Source organism: Meriones unguiculatus, chromosome X (genome assembly GCF_030254825.1).
Source record: "Meriones unguiculatus strain TT.TT164.6M chromosome X, Bangor_MerUng_6.1, whole genome shotgun sequence".
Taxonomy (NCBI): Eukaryota; Metazoa; Chordata; class Mammalia; order Rodentia; family Muridae; genus Meriones; species Meriones unguiculatus.
Window position 1 is genome coordinate 62,814,474 of NC_083369.1, and position 20,501 is coordinate 62,834,974.

At 35.5% G+C, this 20,501-nt stretch overlaps 1 protein-coding gene across 2 annotated transcripts in view; it reads right to left on the reverse strand.

Annotated features, from left to right (window-relative positions):
- Rbm41 (RNA binding motif protein 41) overlaps positions 1-20,501 on the reverse strand; it is a 60,374-nt gene that overhangs the window by 11,876 nt on the left and 27,997 nt on the right. For both annotated transcript variants that reach the window (XM_060375600.1, XM_060375599.1), the window contains exon 5: positions 10,131-10,534. In XM_060375600.1, the coding sequence (XP_060231583.1) occupies positions 10,131-10,534 (404 nt within the window). The remainder of the gene's footprint in view (positions 1-10,130; positions 10,535-20,501) is intronic.

Sequence of the window (20,501 nt, forward strand, 5' to 3'; positions counted from 1 at the left end):
TTTACAAAATAATCTTGGCAGTCTTTTGCTTACATATTATAGTTTCTGATCTTGTATTTTATGGGTTTGTTTTACATGTGGTGTGTGTGTATGTGTGTGTGTGTGCATACATGCTTATGTCTTTTCTTTCCAGGTTTTCTACTCTAGTTTGCTTATTTGCCTGTTTGTTTTCTTTTATTTTTTATTTACTTTTTATTATTAGTTACATTTTATTAACTCAGTATCCCAGCTGTATCCCGCTCCCTCACTCCCCCCCAATCCTACCCTCCCTCCCTCATCTGTTCCCTGCCCCTTTCCAAGTCCACTGATGGGGGGGACCTCCTCCCTTCTCATCTGACCCTGTTTAATCAGGTATCTTCAGGACTGGCTGCAAAGTCCTCCTCTGTGGCCTAGCAGGGCTGCTCCTCCCTTCGGGGGTGGGGACGTCAAAGACCCTGCCATTGAGTTCATGTCAGAAATAGTCCCTGTTCCCCTTACTAGGGAAACCCACGTGGTTACTGAGCTACCACGGGCTACATCCAAGCAGAGGTTCTAGGTTATATCCATACATGGTCCTTGGCTGGAGAAACAGTGTCATATAAGACCCCTGTGCCCAGATATATTCGGTCCTTGTGGAGCTCCTAACTCCCCTTTCTTTCATAGGATTCCTTGCACTCTGCCGAAGGTTTGGTTATGAGTCTCAGCATCTACTTTGATACACTGCTACGTAGAGTCTTTCAGAGGCTCTTTATGGTAGTCCTGTTACTTTTATTCTCCTACATCTAATGCCCATCCCATTTGTCTTTCTAAGTGAAGACTGATCATCTTATCCTGGATCTTCTGTTTGTTTTCTAAAAAGAAAGCAACAGTGGAGTTGGATGGGAGATGGAAAAGCATGCTCAAATACATAAAAAATATTAAAAAAATTACATTTAACAGGCTTAAAAAGAGATGTGTAAGAACAGATTACAAGTTTTTCAGTAACTAAAAATGACCCATATTGACTGTTCCTTTTGATAAATATAATTTTAGTTTTATAGTATTTAAAAATATTATTTTACAGGTTTGAGTGTTTTGTTTGCAGGTAAGTCTATGCACCATATGCATACACTGCCTGCAGAGACCAGAAGAGGACATAAGATCTCTTGGAGCTGGAGTTACAGATTGTTCAGCCTGTGGATGCTGGGAATCAAATCTAGGTTCTCTGAAAGAACAGCCAATGTTCTAATTGCTGAGCCATCTCCCCAGGCCCATAATAAAAAAAAAAAATTCTCTTAAAAATACAAAGGGCTTCTGGACAAGAAGTTCTCTGAGATCTTTTTTAGTTCCATGTTCTCTGCTACAAAAATATAAACACATACCTATATGTACAGATATATGTACGTGTATATACAACATACACAACAAGAAGCTATTGGGAGACCCTAAAACAAGGTAAGCATGCTCATGAAACAGAGTAACAGAATCTCCTGCTATCACTGTGTAATATGTAGTTTTGATTGCACACTTTGATGTTTATATACAGTTTTATGTTCTCTGCATTAATTTCTAGCCCTTACAAAAAGCCTCGTAGATTTGACTTTAGTTTTAGAACAATTTTAGATTAACATAAAATGGAGTGTATGCTCCACATCCAGTTTCTGACTCAATATATTATTATGTTACATTTATTGTAATGAAACTACTGTTGTTATATTATGACTAACAGGAGTCCCGAGTCCCTTGTTTATTTTGATTTCCTTAGTCACTACATGTCATTTTTCTGTTTAAGACATTATCTAGGATACTGTATTTATTTTAGTTGTCATGTAACTTTAAGTTCCTTTTGGCAATTTTTTAGATTGTCCTCATTTTTTTTTATGATCTTGAAAATCTTAGGAATCCTAGTCAGATTTTTTTCTTATATGATACTCCAATACTAGAATGTTTCTGTTGTTTTTCTTAACATTAGACTGTACTAATGAGCTATAAGTAAGAAAGCTATACCAGAAGAATTCAGTTTTGATCATATTGTATCAAACGGACATACTGACAGCACTGATTTATGACAGGTGATATTATTGGCTTTCATCACCTGGCTGAGGTGGTGTTGGTCAAATTTCTCCATTACTTGCTTGTCTTCCTTTCCATATGGTAATTTTGGAAAACAAGTCAACACAGCCCACTCAAAACTAAGCATTGGGAAATTATGTTCCTAATATTCTTCTCTTCTTTGTTTACTTCCTCAATTCTTTAATTATTAGCACCTGTATACAGACAGGGATTTTGAATCACTGCTCACAGTTAATTTGTTTAGTGTGTTGCAGAAATATTTGTAGCTTTGATTATTGGAGTTTTCCTTCAGTCCCAGTGTTTTATGTTGTTATTTTACTTTGGCTACAGAAAGATGTACAAGGCTAATAACCTTGTATATTTCCTGCCTGAGTAATAGGAGCAGCCATTTATTTCTCCAAAAATCTCATTACACTTAGTAGAGAATGGTATTAGAAATAATCCATCCTGAGCAAGGGCAAGTTTGTTTCATTGGGGCTTGCTCAACTCAAAGAAGAAAGACATGTTCATACTAACCTGTGTTTAAACACACATAAATTCTTCTACATGTAAAATAATTGTGTCTACATTAAGTTAAATATGAATCTACAGTGATGCATCCAAATTTAAGCTTGTACCACATGGATCATTTTTAACTCTCCCCCTCCATTTACTTATATATAAATTCCAACGAGAACCTTAGCTTCTACTATCTGCCTATCATTTATTTAATAATGCATGTACAGCAGTATCAGTACTGCTAACCTGGAGACACAACCTTAGCAACCAGGGTGTGGTGTTTATGTGCAGTTTCCATTTATTGTTGGTCTTGCAGATTACACATTTCCAAAGCCATAACTTAGCTCAGCACCTCTCCCTTTAGTGAGACTGTCTTATATAATTGTAGTACAGAAAGACTTTTCATAATCTTTATTCTTTCCTGAAAGTCTATAGGCTCTTAAATGATTTTTAAATATCTGTATACATTAAGAATCTCTTTATACTATGTAGCTTTATATATGTTGTCAAAATGTAGAGGTTGCTTTCAGCATTTCAGTATAATGCAGAATAATTTTAATCTCTTAAAAAGGCCCTATACCTTTCACTTATTCTCTCCTTTCTCCAAAACTTTTGGTAATCAACTACCATTTTGATGCCTGCCATTCTGAATTTTCCATAATATTGCAGGATGAAATAATACAATGCTTTATTTTCATAGTAGCATCTTTTATTTACTAATATGCACTTAAAGTTTGTGCATGTCTTTATATGGTTTGATAGATCAGTCCTTTTGTTGCTAAATTATATTTCATTACATCAATCTGCCAAAATGATCTTTATGTAGGACATTTTGATTGGCTCTAATGTTTGACAATGCATACACACACACACACACAGAGATTTTTCGAACAGTTGAATAAATAATAGAGTAAATTTCTAGATTCCAGAAAAAAACAATATTTTACTTTTAAAATATACTTTCAAACTGGCTTCCACACAAGTAATGGCATTTTATACCCCCACTTTCAATTATTAAGTGTTTTTGTTGCTCTGCATCCTTGCCAGCATTTGGTATTGTCAGTTTTATCATGGATTTTAGTCATTTCAGTGGGTGCTTAATAGTATCTCACTGTTTCATTTTGCAATTTCTTTTAACAAGTAACGGTACGATTTTTTTTTCCATAGGCTTGTTACATTATAATCTTTGCTGATAAACCAGCTAGTCTTACCCTTCAAACATTTTTAAAATTGAGCTGTTTAATTATTGTCAAGTTTTAGGAGTTCTTTGTATATTCTAGATTTTTGTTAGATATGCATGTGTTTTGAACTATTTTTCTAATCTATGCTATGTCTTTTGTATATTTTAACGTCTTTCAAAGAAAAAGTTTTTGTAATTTAAATAAAGTATACTTTATCAATTTTTTAATATAAAGTGTGCTTTGGGTGAAAAATAATCATCAAAGACAAAGCCACTTAGACCCCCTTCCCATTTTCTTCTAAATGTTTTGGAGTGTTTTATCCATGGATCTATGACACATTTTCAAAAAGTTTTTATGATGGAGGAAAGGTTTGTGTCTAGTTTTGAATGTGGCTATCCAGTTATTCTCATGCCATTAGAGAAAAGACTATCATTTCTGCATTGAATTATCTGTGTCAAAGTTCAACTGAGTATATCTGTGTGAACCTAATTCCGAAGTTTCTGTTCTGTTCCATTGGGCCATTTTTCTTTTTCTCCACCAGTACCACACTATATTAGATTATAGGTATTCTTGATAGTAGATAGTAACAGTTGTTCTTCAGTGTCGTGTGGGACATTCCAGAACTTTTCTCTTTCCATATAAACTTACACTGTTTGTTAATATCCACAAATAACTTGCCAGATTTTTTGAGTGGTGGATTGTATGGACTCTACAGACCAATTTGGAAAAAAACATGTTTTAACTATATTCAGGTTTCAATCTATTAATCCAAAGTATTTCTGCATTTAGTATCTTTCATTTTTCATTAGTTTCAGCATTCCTGCATACAAATCCCATGTTTTGTAAAATTATATACAGTTTTTAATATAGTTTATATATATAATTATTTACAGTTTATTTATAATTATTTACAGTTTATTTATATTATATATAAATAATTTATATATAATCGTTTCTTCCTTTTGTGATACTAAACATTTTTAAACTAATAATTTGAAGTCTTTATTTCCTATATATAGATAAAAAACTGACTTTTATATATATGGCTTGTATGATCCAAACTGTACTTACTTAATAACTCACTTTATTTCTTGTCAATTATTTGGGATTTTTGATAAAAATTACTGAAGAGTATAATTTTTCTCTTCCTAATCCATGAACTCTCAATTTCCTTTCCTTGGCTTAATACACTGGCCAACACTTTCAGTGTACTGTCAAAAAGGATTGGATAAAGGTGAAAAAAAAAATCCTATTTTGTTCTGGAGGGAAAGTATCTCCTTCCTTACTACCAGGTATGATGTACAGTGTTGTAGCTGTTCTTCACTATCTTAAGGATGTTCTCTTTTCATAGCTCACTGAGTTTTAAAACATGAATAAAAGTTAAGGCATTTTTCAAATGCTTTTTCTACATCACATGAAATGAACGCATGACTTTTCTTATTTAATCTATTGCTATGGTAGGCTACATTGATTTCCAAATGTTGAACCAGCTTTGAATATCTGTTGATAATGATAGGTAATTATTTCCACAAATTACTAAATTTAATTTTCTCATATTTTGTTTTTTACGAAAACACCCAAGAAAAATATACTAATGCTTTCATTAGCATATACTAATTATATGTAATAATGGATTTCATTATGGCACTCAAAATGTTTTGATTTAGGATTTTTGCTTTTATGCACAAAATAGGTTGTAATTTTCTTTTATTGTAATGCTTTTAACTGGTTTGTGTAATAAGCTAAATCTCATCTCACAAAATGTGTTCTTTCTGCTTCTGTTTAACAGAATTAGAAAATAATTTTATCATTGTGTATTCTTTCCTCAAAGTTCTTCATTTACATAGATCTGAATTATTAAAGTTCCTAATTTTGTTCAACTTTGGAGAATGACTTTATTATGACAGATTCTCTACATTCTTGTTTGAGAAACTTATTTTACTGTAACTGTTTTGAAAAGATAAGTTTTCTGGATAGACTTCTAGGTAGATGGAAGGTTTTTTTTTTCTAAACATAAATATTTCATTCCATACTCTTCTTGCTTTTTTTTGCCTTGTGATAACTGATGTATTTTCATCCTATACAAAGTATTCCCTTTTTTTGTCTTGTCTTTCTATAGTTTGAATATTTTATGGTTACGTGTAGTTTTTAGTATTCATGTTGCTTCATGTTCTCTGAGATTCCTGGATGTATGGCTAGAATAATGTAATTATTTTCAGAAAATAATCAGAAATCAGTAGTCCAAATACCTCTCTTCTTTATTCTTGTTCTCACAAATGTGACACACACACACACACTTATAAAAAATAAACATAAATCTTTAAAAAATGAAAAATAAACCTTATAAATAAATACTGAAGGCAAAAATATCAAATGATGGACAATGAAACAGAAAATTACCTCACAGAGAGTAGTAGAATAGTTAATAAATGTATAAATACACGTATATCATTACATGAGGAATATGCAATTACCTGTCCAAATTATTAGTTAAATTTAAAGGTCTAATATAAACTCTTGGCAAAGATGAGGCAAATCTCTGAAATACTGCTTGTTAGCTGTGTGGTGGCACCATTTTTACTTACTTACTTACTTACTTACTTTTAATCTCAGTACTTTGGAGATAGAGGCAGGCGTATCTGTTGAGCTTGAGCCTAGCCTGCTTTATATAGCATGTTCCAGGAGCAAGTAGCCAGAGTGACACAGAAAAGCCCTGTCTCAAACAAGTAAAAGTAGAGGAGGAAGAGGAAGATGAGGAAGAAGAAGAAGATGAGAAGGAGAAGGAGGAAAAGGAAGAGGAAAAGAAGGAGGAGAAGGAAAATACAAATATCCTCTATCATAAACATACTAAAATATACACCTAAAGAAGCTAAGCATAAGAAGCAGGACAGGAGCCTACCACAGAGGGCCTCTGAAAGACTCTAACTAGCAGTGTATCAGAGCAGATGCTGAGACTTATAACCAAACCGTCAGCAGAGTGCAAGGAATTATATAAAAGAAGGGAGAGTTAGTAAGACCTGGAGAGAACAGGAGCTCCACAAGGACCAAATGTATCTGGGCACAGAGGCTTGTCTGAGACTGATTCTCCAACCAGGGACCACACATGGATATAACCTAGAACCCCTGCTCAGACGTAGCCGTAGTCCATGGCAGCTCAGTATCCAAGTGGCTTCCCTAGTAAGGGGAACAGGGACAGTATCTGGCATGAACTCTACAGCTAGCTCTTTGACCTCCCCACCCCCCGTGGGAGGAGCAGCCTAGCTAGGCCACAGAGGAGGACATTGCAGCCAGTCCTGGTGAGACCTGATAAGCTAGGGTCAGATGGAAGAGGAAGAGCACCTCCCCTATCAGTGTACTTAAGAGAGGGGCAGGGAGAGGATAAGGGAGGGAAGATGGGATTGGGAGGGAATGAGGGAGGGGGCTACAGCTGGGATACAAAGTAAATAAACTGTAATTAATACAAAAAAATAAAAATTTAATAAAAAAGGAAAACTTAAAACACTTCATAGTAGTTGCTTTAAATGTAAACCTATCAATGGATTAAAAGCAATTATTAAAAAAAAGTAACAACAACAAAAAAAAAAGAAGCTAAGCAACAAGGAGGACCACCCTGGGTAAGATGCTCAAACCTCACTCAGAAAGGCAAACTGGATAATCGGAAAAGGGAGAAAATGGAACAGTACAGGAGCCAACCACATGGGCTTCTGAAAGACTCTACCCAGCAGGTGAATGAAGCAGATGCTGAGACTCATAGCCAAACTTTGGGCAGAGTGTAGGGAATCTTATGAAAGGGAGAGATGAAAGACCTGGAGAGAACAGGAGCTCCATGAGGATAGCAACAGAACCAAAAATCCTGGGCCCAGGGGTCTTTTCTGAGACTGATTCTCCAACCAAGGACCATGCATGGAGATAACCTAGAACCCCTGCACAGATGTAGTCCATGGCAGCTCTGTATCCAAGTGGGTTTCCCTAGTAATGGGAACAGGGGCTGTCTCTGACATGAACTCAGTGGTTGGTTCTTTGATCACTTCCCTCTGAGGGGATATCAGCCTTACCAGGCCACAGAGGAAGACAATGTAGCTAGTACTGATGAGATCTGATAGGCTAGGATCAGAAGGAAGGGAAGGAGGACCTCCCCTATCAGTGGACTGGGGGAGGGGCATGGGAGATGAGGTAGGGAGGATAGGATTGGGAGGGGATGAGGGAGGGAACTACAGCTGGGATATAAAGTGAATAAAGTATAATAAATAAAAAATTAATTAATTAAAAAAACAAATATCCTGTATCACACTAATTTCATTCCTAGGTATACAACCTATAATAGCAATTCTGTAAATTCCACCTCTTAGACCAATAGTTTCAGCATTTCCTGGGAACATGTTGGAGGGTAAATTTTCATACCATTTTTCCAGATCCACTAAGCCAAATATCTAGTGGTGTTTTAATAACTCCTTCAGGTGGTTTTCATTTCTGCTAAAACGTAAGAGACATTATAAGAGAGTGATATATTTTCCAACGTTTTGCCTGAGATCTACAGGAAGAATTGCATTAAACACTGTAGGCCACATAAACTACTTCTTTATCATATTCTCTCACATATATGCATGCACAAAATATAAAGTTTTAAGAAACGGTGATCAATTTTGTGGAATACAATTATATGGGATATACTTTTGATTTGTTATTCTGTTCTATTCTTCTATTTATATTCTTAAAAATAAAACACCACTGGTGTGAACTATGAATTTTAAGTTAAGTTTGAAAAATATTGTCTAGGAAGAATGCTTGTACATGGACAGTAAGAGATGTGCATAAGCCAAGCCTGGTAATTTAAGCCTAGAATCCCCATTATTTAGGAGGCCTACGCAGGAAGATCACAAATTCATGCTTACTTGGGCTACAAAGTGAATTCAATATTAGCCCACAGTTAGTGAAATCCTGTCACAACATAAAACGTGAAAAAGAAGTCTATGGCTATAGCTCAATGGTAGTGGGTTTGCCTAGCATTCACAAGGTTTTAGGTTCAATCTATAGTACTGAAAAAAAAATATGAACGATAATGTTGTTACAGCTTTATCTGTATTAGTAAAATAAGAGGGGGAAACAAATCATCAACAAAATGGACAAATTAATTATAGCATATTTTTAAAATGGGATAGTAAATAGTTCATTATATTCTTAGAAATAAAATTTCCAAGTACTGGGTATACTGAGTCAAAATAGTAACAGAAAATATATGTAGGGTATGGCATTATCTATGTAGTTTTAAAAATGTATAAAATTGTATGAATATCTATACATATTTATAAATAGCTAAGATACAACTTGGGTAAAGACAGGGCTCTTGATAAATCCTTTGTAACATGAAAATATCGTAAATTGGAAATGCAGTTAATGTACGTAATCTATGGAACACTGCGACTTAGCCACCTTGTACTCCTGAGTGTCAGCTGTTTCCCTCATGATATGTAGCTGACTGTGAATGGTAGGTCACTGTGCTGCTCAGAATCTCAATAAAGTACCACAGCATCACAATGCATATTACTAGCTTGACAAAAATAAAAATTCAAAATCTAGAGTACAGGTTCTACTGAAAGCATATTTTTTCTTATACAACCATAATGTAAAAGAAAATAAATTTACTTCTCATTACTTAGGGACAGTTGTAGACAGTTTAAGGCAGTAAATACATAAAAATGCCCAGAGGAACAGAACTAACAAATTCAAAATAGTGGTTAAATCTGGGAAGATGGAAGAATGGGACAGATGAAAATGTGAAAGCATTATCCATATGTTTTAGTAATTTTTAAAATGAAGCAAATATGAAAGATTATTAAATCTTTGTAAACATGGCTTTCTAAGTATGCAGATAATTCCATAATGTATTTGTGGGATATGAAGTAAGAGCTCATGACAAAAAGTACATGAGAGTCGAGCTGCCTACCCTAGGAACTGGAAGTACTTCAGAAAGTCACTCAAAGTACTTCTGTATCCCTCCATACATTTTTTTTAATTCAGGGAATGTTTCATTATTTTAATTCTGTACCCTTAAATTAGAAAAAAAAAATTAATGCTGTAAGGATTTATGCTGTTGACACTACCCACAACCAGTGGGTCAATCACTAGGAAATTGGTGGGTTACTTTTTCCTGTATCCCAGAGCTTCTAGTAGGTAAATCTCATTATGATATTTAAAAAATTTTGAGGAGACTTTAGAACCTAAGAAAGGCACACAGAACATGGTAGAAAATAGGCTACTTAAATAGTATGCAGAAAATTATGGTTAAGGTCAAGGAAAAACAGAATCAGTATAACTATGTCACATTTTTGGCATAATCAAAGGTAATTTTAAAATGCTACGTTAGGTAGAGGTAAATAAAAGTGAAAACAACCCATGTTGTTTTCTTGATTTGGCCTATACCTTGTTTGGTTCCCCTGGATTATATGAAGAAAACACAGGAATGTTTCGGATCTCTTCCTCTGACAAACGATTTCTCTGGATCTCATCTTCTGGGATAAATTCTACTGGTTGCGTCAGCTTCTTAGGCCCAGTCCAACATTGCTCAGGTGGAAAATCAATAACTTTTGCCACATGGAGACTGGGGCCTTTACCCTGTGCTGCCTGTTTCCCCTTGTCCTGGAGTAGTGATGGGCTCTCAGCTGTGCCACTATCACCCACTGATGTAGCTGAGACCAGTGAGTGGGAAGCAAAGGGTTCACCTCTCATAAGTTGGAACTCTTCAAGACGTTTTTTCATTATAGCCTCGTGGTAAAAACCTTCCAGGTTGTTCATGGGATCACCTTTGTTCTTCTTTGGGGGTTCATCTAGATCAAGACAAAGAGATATGGAAGTTCTACAAAGCCTCCCCAGTACAACCTTTTAAAAATTAATAAAAATGAAATTCTGGATCTCAGATACAGAAACTCTTTTAGGAAAGGTCTTTATAACATGTAGCAATACATCTGTATGTATGTGTGTGCGTGTACATGCATGCATGTGCACGTGTGTACCCATGAGTGCACATGTGCATGTATCTTGGAACTGTGCATCTCTAGCAAGGCCAATACATGGCAAAATAAGTAAAGTACCCAGAAACCTTAAGCTTATGCAAGTATATATACCTGTAACTCACAAGGATATTTGAAGAACAGAACCAGGATGGCATTTTCATATTCATGATTCCTACACATCATTTAACCCCAGGGTTATATTTGAATTATCTTATTTCAGTGATTTTTTTTAACACTTGGTTATTTAATCAAGATCTAAATCAGTTTTGGGGTGTTATGGATTTTAAATTATTTTTTCTGTCCCATCCCTTCATCAACTTTTCTCCTCTATCCTTTGAAACTATAGAACCAGTCTGTTCTATGAACAAAAAGATTTAATGAAGTATTTTATGATGATAACTTTTTCCTAATTTCTTTCATTTCTTCAGAGTTAAATCTAGTCACCTTGGTCACCTGTATTTCTTTATTTTTTTTTAAATCAATTTGGGTCGATTTTAGTACATTTCAAATGCTTGATTCTATCTGTTCTTTATTACTTTTGAGAGTAAGGAAACTACTACTTTAAGAAATATCTATGGTGACCAGTGGTTAATGTCAGTGTAACTGTAAAATCACATATTTTTATATAACGCACGTGTTTTAATTAGATATGTTCACTATTTGTAGTAGTGGACAAACGGTCCCACTTAGGACCCACAGGAGTCCCAAGCTTATCTTGCACATTTTCTAACTTGAACCTGGACTATTTTTCCAAGGATCTCTGGTTCCTTTTAAAGAAAAGTACTTGGATACTACTGTTGTTCAGAGTGACTGTTGTTGTTTCTAAGACTTTGCAGTAGACAAAGCAGGTATAGCTTATAGGAGAAAATAGATGCTAGATTTATAACAGCATTTCCAATTCAAATTTAACATGACAAGATTTGTTCTTAAATTCTGATTTTAGACTTGCATCGCTTTAATTTTATTTTGTTTGGAGGGTTGTTTTTGGCAGTCCTGGGGATCAAATGCAGGGCTGTTTTCCTTTTAGGCAAGTACTCTATCAATTGGCTCTATTTCCAGTTCCTTGGCTCCTAATAATATTATCAAAGTTGTTTATTGTCTTTCTCTAACTACTCACATAATTGAAAATTTTCACAAGCAATACTAATAACAACAATAAATATACAAACCAAAACAAAATAAAATGCTAACAAAATAACAATAAAATGATTGAATATACTTTTATATTAGTAATAGGCATGCATTACTTTAAAGTCACTAAAGTAATAATTTTCTCTGTACAGTTTTGCTACCAACCATGGATATCATTTGTTTCATTTGCTTCAGGTTGTTTTTGAATTTTACAGACTTACTCTTTCTTCAGTTTTATGTGTTTATGATCCTGTGCAGTGAATCCAGGGCTTAGTGCATGCTAAGCAAGCACTCATCTGTGAAGAGTATCCTCCAGCCTCCCCTTTCCCTTTTTATTCAAGTTTTACTACATTTGTCATCATGCAAAACATGATTGTCTCTAAAGTGAAAAGGGTTATACAGTACCTTTACAGAAGAAGCATTCCATCTCTGATCCTTTCATTTCATTCCCTTCCTTCCCCATAAGTACTATTTCTTATTATTAAGTTTGACTTATGGTTCCAGTATTTCCTTTTATATTTGAAACTGAAATTCATTAGTTATATCCTTTTCTTATATAAATACTTGACCAAAACTTGCATGTTTTATTTTAACAATACATTCCATCAATAATTCCATATTAATGTTAAAAATATTATTTTGCCTTTTACAGTTACACAATACTTTACTTGTTTATATGTACAATAGTTATTCAAATACTTTCCTACTAACAAATACTGAAATATTTGTCTTATAGTCCAGTCTTACGCTGTTTTGAACTATGCCCTGAAAATAAGCCTTGTGTGTATGTGTACACACACACACACACACACACACAATTTGGTTTTTTTTTTCAAGCATTTCTTTCAAATAAACTCTACGAAGTGAAATTGCTGAGACAAAAAATATATGTCCATATACTTTTTATATGTTAATTTCACCCTGTAGGAGTTGTATTATTCTGTATTTCTACCAGCAATGTGTCAGACTATTTATCTCTTAAGATAAAAAAAAACAAAAACAAAAAAAACTGAATTCAAGAAAAAAGAGCCATGAATCGAGAGCAAGGGGAAAATCATGGGAGGGGCTGGAAAGAGGAAAGGGAAGGGGGAAATATATAATCATATTTTAATTTCAAAAACTAAAAATACTGTATTTTTAAAGGGGACAAAGGGTGCTCTTTAAGGAAATAACTGCTCAATACAGCTGTATTAAAATAAAAAATTCTGATCCTGAAAAGTGTCTGAAAATGTGCTACAAAATGTCTCAGTGGGTAAAGGTACTTGCCACAAAACTTGCTAACCTGAATTCAATCCCTGAGGTCCACATGTGGAAGAAGAGAACTAATTTCCAAAAGTTGTCCTCTGACTTCTACTATATGCCATGGCACAAGGCATCCGATAAATAAAAGTAAGAGAGTTGTAAATTGATAGAAAAACCCTGGGTTATGATATAGCCGGGTGTGGTGGCACACACCTGCAATCCCATCACTTGCGGAAGCAGAGGCAGGCTTACAAAAAGTACCTAGCACAGCCAAAGCTACACAGAGAAACCCTGTCTTTTAAAAACCCTAAAACAAATAAAAAAATACATATTTACTATACAGATAATTATTAAAGAGCGTGAATACTGAATATATGAAATTCCATATATCTACAATAAACAGAGTTGGGTAACCAAGAGGAAAATGAGCTAAAGATTGATGAATCTTCCATAAAAGAGGAATGATACATAATCAATAGATATGTTAAATCTAATGTTGATCACATTAGTTGTATTTGGTGAAATGTAACTCAGATGAGGAGTGAGTTCCATAGGAAAAAAACTTACGTTCGAAAATATATAAAATCATGCCAGTACATTGTTAATGAGGCTGCATAACTACTGGAATTTTATGAGCATTCTAAAATATATACTCAAAAATACTTATTTAATGACCACTATGAGGCAAGCGCTGTTCTAGGTTTTCAGGTGATATCAATAAGTAAAGACCCTAGGAACTTAAAGATGGGAGGAACCAGGTGGGGTGGCACAAATCTTTAATACCAGCACTCACGAAACAGAAGGACACAGAACCCTGAGTTTGAGACCAGCCTGATTTATATAGTGAGTTTCAGACCAGCCAAGGCTGCAGAATGAGACCCTGTCTCAACAAAACAAAACAACCTCCCCAAAATAAACCAAAAGTTAATGATTTTTTCCTTATAAATACATCATAATGAATAGCTATGAATAAAGCATGCAGTGAAAAAGGCAAGAAGATAATCCTTCCCTGACTCCAAGCAGATCAGCCTGGGGAGAGAATTAAGACCAGGCCTGCCACAGTGATACCTAGTGCCTAGTACCTGTAGGCCAGTATTTGTGGATTTTGTCATGAGAACTACATTAAGTTCTGAGGTAGAGACTATTCCTAAAACCCTTCCTCCAACCTCAGGAGGCACAGTATACAACTGGACTCTACCTGTCCACATAAAAACTACACAGAGCTTTTGTCTCAGAGTTTCCTGTCAAGGCCAACATAGTGAAAGATTGCATTGGGTAGAAACTAAAGGCTCCAAGCAGAGTCCAGAGCTCAGACTTACTCTCTAGATGCATTCCCAAATCAGGTGTAGACCTGGGTAGCTATGAGGGAGACCCAAGTTTCCACTCTCTCAGTTCTAGCCTGAGTGTGGAACTGGAGTCCTCTCACCCGACTTTCTGAACTGGACGAGCCCTGGCAACTTTGAGGTTCCACTGTGACTCACCTTAGAATCAGATTTAGTGGCCAAGATACTATTTCTACTAACTATACCCAAACCTTGGGCATAGCTATTACTATGCTGGTAACTCATGGTAGCTCACAGATGGGAGCTCTACAATTGTATAGGTACATGCACATCAGTTGTGGCAGACTTGTATTTTGCCATATCACCAACACATAAACACTGAAGTACCTGAGGCAGGGTGGGCCCCTGCAGCTGTGAGACTCAGTTGTGAGTAGCTTAGCATGAGTTTAGATGGCCAACAGTCTACTTATGCCAACATCTCTCCAATCTTGGGCAGAATAAGATGGTGCAAGAAGCCATTCCTTTAGATAGGACTTTCCTGTGCAGCTTACTTAGTGCTAGGCACAGAATATACCACATGAAGTCGATTCTAAGAGTCCCAACTCCAGGTCTGTCTGCTGTTTCTTTGGAAAATTTAACTAAATGACAAATCATTTAGTAGCACACCAAAAAAATAGAGAAGAAAAAAATGATTGAAATTATGAACTAAAGAGGAAGCATCACCCCTCGTGGAAATGAAAGCAACTACACAGAAACACTGTGAAGAACTCTAAGTCAATGAGGCAGAAAATTTATATGAATTGACAAATTCATCTATCTATCTATCTATCTATCTATCTATCTATCTATCTATCTATCTATCTAAATTATCAATACAGATTCCAAAACGGGAATGACTTAGCAAGCCTATAACAAGAGGTTGTTAGTAATTAGTAATAAGCAATAAGTAATAAGTAAGTTAGTAATTAGTAATAAGCTAGCTATCAAAAAGAAACAACCAGGTTCATTTGGATTCATTGCTAAATTATATGAAATATTTAAAGACTCAGTATCAATCCTGCACAAAAACTTAGAAAGTAGAGGAAGAAGAAATCTGTTTCAACTAATTCTCTTAGTAACATAGTCACCAAAAGAAAACAAGGATAGCAAAATAAAACAACAGACCAATTCCTCTAATGAACCTAGACGTAAAAATATTAAATGTGATGACATATGGAACAGTTGGAATAATGTGAGAAAGGGGCCATGAGTCAAAGAATGTTAGTGGCTTCTAGAAGTTGAACAAAACTCACCTAATCTCAAGACACATTTTAACAAGTTGCTCTTAGGCTTTCCGACCTCTAGAACTATGCTAGAAGAGATCTATGCTGCCTTATATTACCAGATGTATGGCAAGTAATTATGATAACCACAAGAAAGTAATAAAGTGCTCGGAGCTGGCAAAGAAAACCTAGAGATTAATGGTTAAAAACAGTTGTCTCCCCCTGAAAAGGGTACTTGCTGCTCTTCCAGAGAAGTTGAGTTTGGATCCTAGCACTTATGCCACGTAGCTCAAAGCCACCTATAAGTCCATCTCAAGGGGATGCTTTCATAGGCATGCTGACAAACATGAACACACACACAAACATACATACACAAATAAAAATAAAATAAACCTTTTACTAAACCAACTGGCTTATGGACATGACAGGACTGCTGTACTTATGAACTCACAACAGCTATGGCTACCTGCATAAGACCTGCACAGGATCAAGTCAGTCAACATTCTAGCATGAAGTATAGTAGTGTATTCGGCCCTGCTCCTCAGGAGCTATTGACATCTGATAGCTTTTGTGGGAAGAAAAGTCAGTTTTCCTTAAGGGAAATTAGGATCAGGTGGAAAAGTAAGGGTAGATCTGGTAGACATGAACAGGAGTAAAAGGTGGATATGATGAAAATATAGATTAACGGTATATAAAAGTCTCAAAGAATTAATAAAAATATTACATTAAAAGACTGGGCAGCAGGTCATGGTCGTGCACACCTTGAATCCCAGGATTCAGGGAGGCAAAGGCAGGTGGATTTCTGCGAGTTCAAGAACAGGCTAGTCTACAAAGCGACAGCCAAGGCTACACAGAGAAATCCTTCCTCAAACAAACAAATGAACGAACGAATGAAAATAAAAGAAGACTGGGCCAGGTATGGATGACACATGTTTTAAATCCCCAGCACTCGGCAAGTCTGTACATGGATATTTGTGAGGCCAGCCTGGTCTACAGAGAGTTCAAGGTCAGCTAGGGTTATTACACAAAGAAACCCTGTCTCAAAAAGGTGAAAAAAAAAAAACAATAAAAGAAAAAACAAAAAAAGAGAAAGAGAGAGAGAGAGAGAGAGAAGATTAGGAATAAAATACTAGCTCACAATATTTCCATTCAACAATGGACTGAAGGTTCTAGAGAATAGAAGGCAAAATCAAGTTTCCAGACTAGAAAATAAAACTGTATTTAGAGGAACCATGTATTTTTCCTGTGTAGAAAAATCTAAGCTATCTATAATAAAACCATTAGAACTAATAAAATAATTGGTAAAACATTTAATTAGATCATTTTAGACTAATATAAGATCAATACAAAATTCAGCTTATTTCTATATACTTGCAGACAAGAATCTAGAATATAAAACAGAATAATTCTATTTATAAGAGTGTTAAAATGACCCTGAGATTTCACTGTACACCCATCAGACTGACTAAGATCAAAAACTCAAATGACCCATACATGCTGGAGAGGATGTGAAGAAAAGGGAACCCTCCTCCACTGCTGGTGGGAATGTAAACTGGTACAACCACTTTGGAAATCAATCTGGTGCTTTCTCAGACAATTAGGAATAGTGCCTCTTCAAGATCCAGCTATACCACTCCTAGGCACATATCCAAAATATGTTCAAGTAAACAATAAGGACATTTGTTCAACCATGTTTGCAGCAGCTTTATTCCTAACAGCCAGAGCCTAAACAACTCAGATATCCATCAATGGAGGAACTGATACAGAAATTGTGGTATATTTATACAATGGAATACTACTCACCAATTAAAAAGAAGAAAACCATGAAATTTGCAGGCAAATGGTGGGATCTAGAAAAGATCATCCTGAGTGAGGTAACCCAGAAGCAGAAAGATAGACACGATATATACTCATTTATAAGTGGATACTAGACATATAATATAGGATAAACCTACACAAATCTGTATACCTAAAGAAACCAAGCAAGGAGGAGGACCTTGGGTAGGATGATAAATCCTCTCTCAAAAAGAAAAAAAGGATGGACATTCGAAGAAGGAGAAAACAGGAAACAGGACAGGAGTCTACCACAAAGGGCCTCTGAAAGACTCTACCCAGTAGGATATCAAAGCAGATGCTGAGACTCAACCAAACTTTGGGCAGAGTAGACGGAATCTTATGAAAGAAGGGGGAGTTAGTAAGACCTGGAGAGGTCAGGAGCTCTACAAGGAGAGCAACAGCATGAAAATATCTGGGCACAGAGGTCTTTTCTGACTGATACTCCAACCAAGGACCATTCATGGATATTACCTAGAACCCCTATTTAGATGTAGCACATGGCAACTCAGTATCCAAGTGAGTTTCCTAGTAAGGGGAACAGGGACAGTGTCTGACATGAACTCTATGGCTGGCTCTTTGATCACCTCCCCCTGACAGGGGAACAGCCTTGCCAGACCACAGAGGATGACATTGCAGCCAGTCCTGATGAGACCTGATAAGCTAGGGTCAGATTGAAGTAGAGGAGGACCTTCCCTATCAGTGGACTTGCAGAGGGGCTTAGGAGGAGAAGAGGGAGCGAGGATGGGATTGGGAGGGAATGAGGGAAGGCATGAAAGCTGGGATACAAAGCAAATAAACTAATTAATATAAAAAATAAAAAGAGTGAAAAAGAGTGTCAAAATAAACGAAATGCTTAGAAATAAATTTAATACAAGAAGTAAATGTTTGTTACACTATAATATATAAAATACTGCAATAAATTACATATAATATGAAGAAAAAGACACTGTGTTCATGGAGTAGAAGAAACTGTCTCTAAAAATGACATTATTTTCTAAATTAAATGACAGACTTAATCTAATCTTCATTAAGTTTCAGACTTTTTATAGAAAATCAACACAGTACTGATAAAATTTACATGGATAACAAAGACCTAGGATAAAAACATAAAGTTGGAGGAGTTACTCTCGATTATCAAACTCACTATAAAGGTCCACTATGGATATGAAGCATCAACGCAGATACATGGATCAAAGGAACAAAATTGTACATGGAAATTCAATGGGAAAATTAGTCTTTGCATGATACAGAGTGAATTAATTGGAAATAGTCACATGAAATTAAGGACTTAGATCATACAAACACAAATTTCCATGCATAATAAATAGATCTAAATATAAGATCTAAGACAGCAGGTATTCTAGAAAAAGACATAGAAGACTATTTTTTACTTTGATTTCAGGAAAGATTTCTAAGTTAAGATACCACAAGCTTCACCTAAATGAACATTGGTACAAACTCGCAATTTCAGAGATCAGACCTCTACTCTTGCCTGATGCGTCTAAAACAAAAAGGGGGAACTATAGAGAGCTGCGTAATGCCGCGCCTTAAAGATGGAGCTGGTTTCCGCCTTCCACCTTCCCGATGGTGAGTGCTCTCTGTCACAAACAACTCCATATTTGGCTAAGGCTGAGGATCTGGCTTGCTTCCATGTATGTGGACCTATCTGCATTGCCCACGAGGCACGCTGGGGTTGACTACCCAGAGGCTATTTAAGCTGTGGGCTGGCTTTCCCCAGGGTCAGAAGATTGTTCAAGGTTCCTGAATAAACTGCATTGAGAAGAACAAAAAAAAAAAAAAATCAGAAAGAAGGAGAGGAGGACCTCCCCTATCAGTGGACTTGGGGAGAGGCATGCATGCAGAAAGGGGAGGAGGGTGGGACCGGGAGGGGAGGAGGGAGGGGCTTATGGGGGGATACAAAAGGAATAAAGTGTAATTAATAAAAGTTAAATAAAAAATTTAAAAAAAGATACCACAAGCTTAAATCATAACAGAATTAATTCCTAAATTGAACATCATTAATATATAACAGTTGTGCTTCAAGATACATTAAGACTATAAGTGATAAACTACAGACCAGAAGAAAGCATTATGCCTTATAAGCAACTTGACTTAAGAATATACAAAGAAATCATAGTATACAATGTTAAAAACACCAATACTCAGTATACAATGCTAAAAATACCAATATTCCACAAACTTAAAAATGGACAAAAGATACAAATAAACATTTCACTAAAGAGTATTTTTGGTGCTGGGTAAACACATAAAATATAATTGATAGTGAAAGTATAAAATCCATGTGAATACCCACAGCTTCAGAGTGCCTACTGTTACTGTATAGACTTTCACTGAGATGTATAGATTTGGGTGTTGGTTAGACTTTATCTATCTGAGGAGAAAATCATAAACTGGAACTCTACTTTATAATGTACACATAAATCAGTTCCAAGTAGATTAAGGACTTAAATGTGAAGGACAAAGAAAACCTTCAGAACGAAGAACAATAGCTCCCTATACTCACACTAGGGAGGATTGATTAACTGAAACACAAAAAGCCTTAAGCATGAAGAAAATATTAAAACACTTTATTCCATAAAGATGAAGAATTTTTTTTATCAAGAGGTATCATACAGGCAAGGAAATGATTAGATAGAATGAGACTGTATACTTTAAATACATATAACTAACAAATTAATTCATAGCCATAATGATAAGAATTTGTACAAATTTACAGGAAAGTATACACTATGACTAGAGAGGTAGAGATAAAATATTCAGTACATATAAATGCCTAAACATTCTTTTCTTCCTTCTTCCTATAGTGACACTTAGATAACTGGAGACCACTGAGATCTACCAGCTTCAAGGAACTCTGGAGCTGAGCTACAGTTTTGATACAGGCTTAAAATAACTTCTGAACCAAGACTCTCCCTGAAACACACACAAACAGATGGAAGGAAGAGTATTTAGAAGTAAATAATCATTTTTACATTTATTACACAGGCAAACATTTTAAGGCCCATT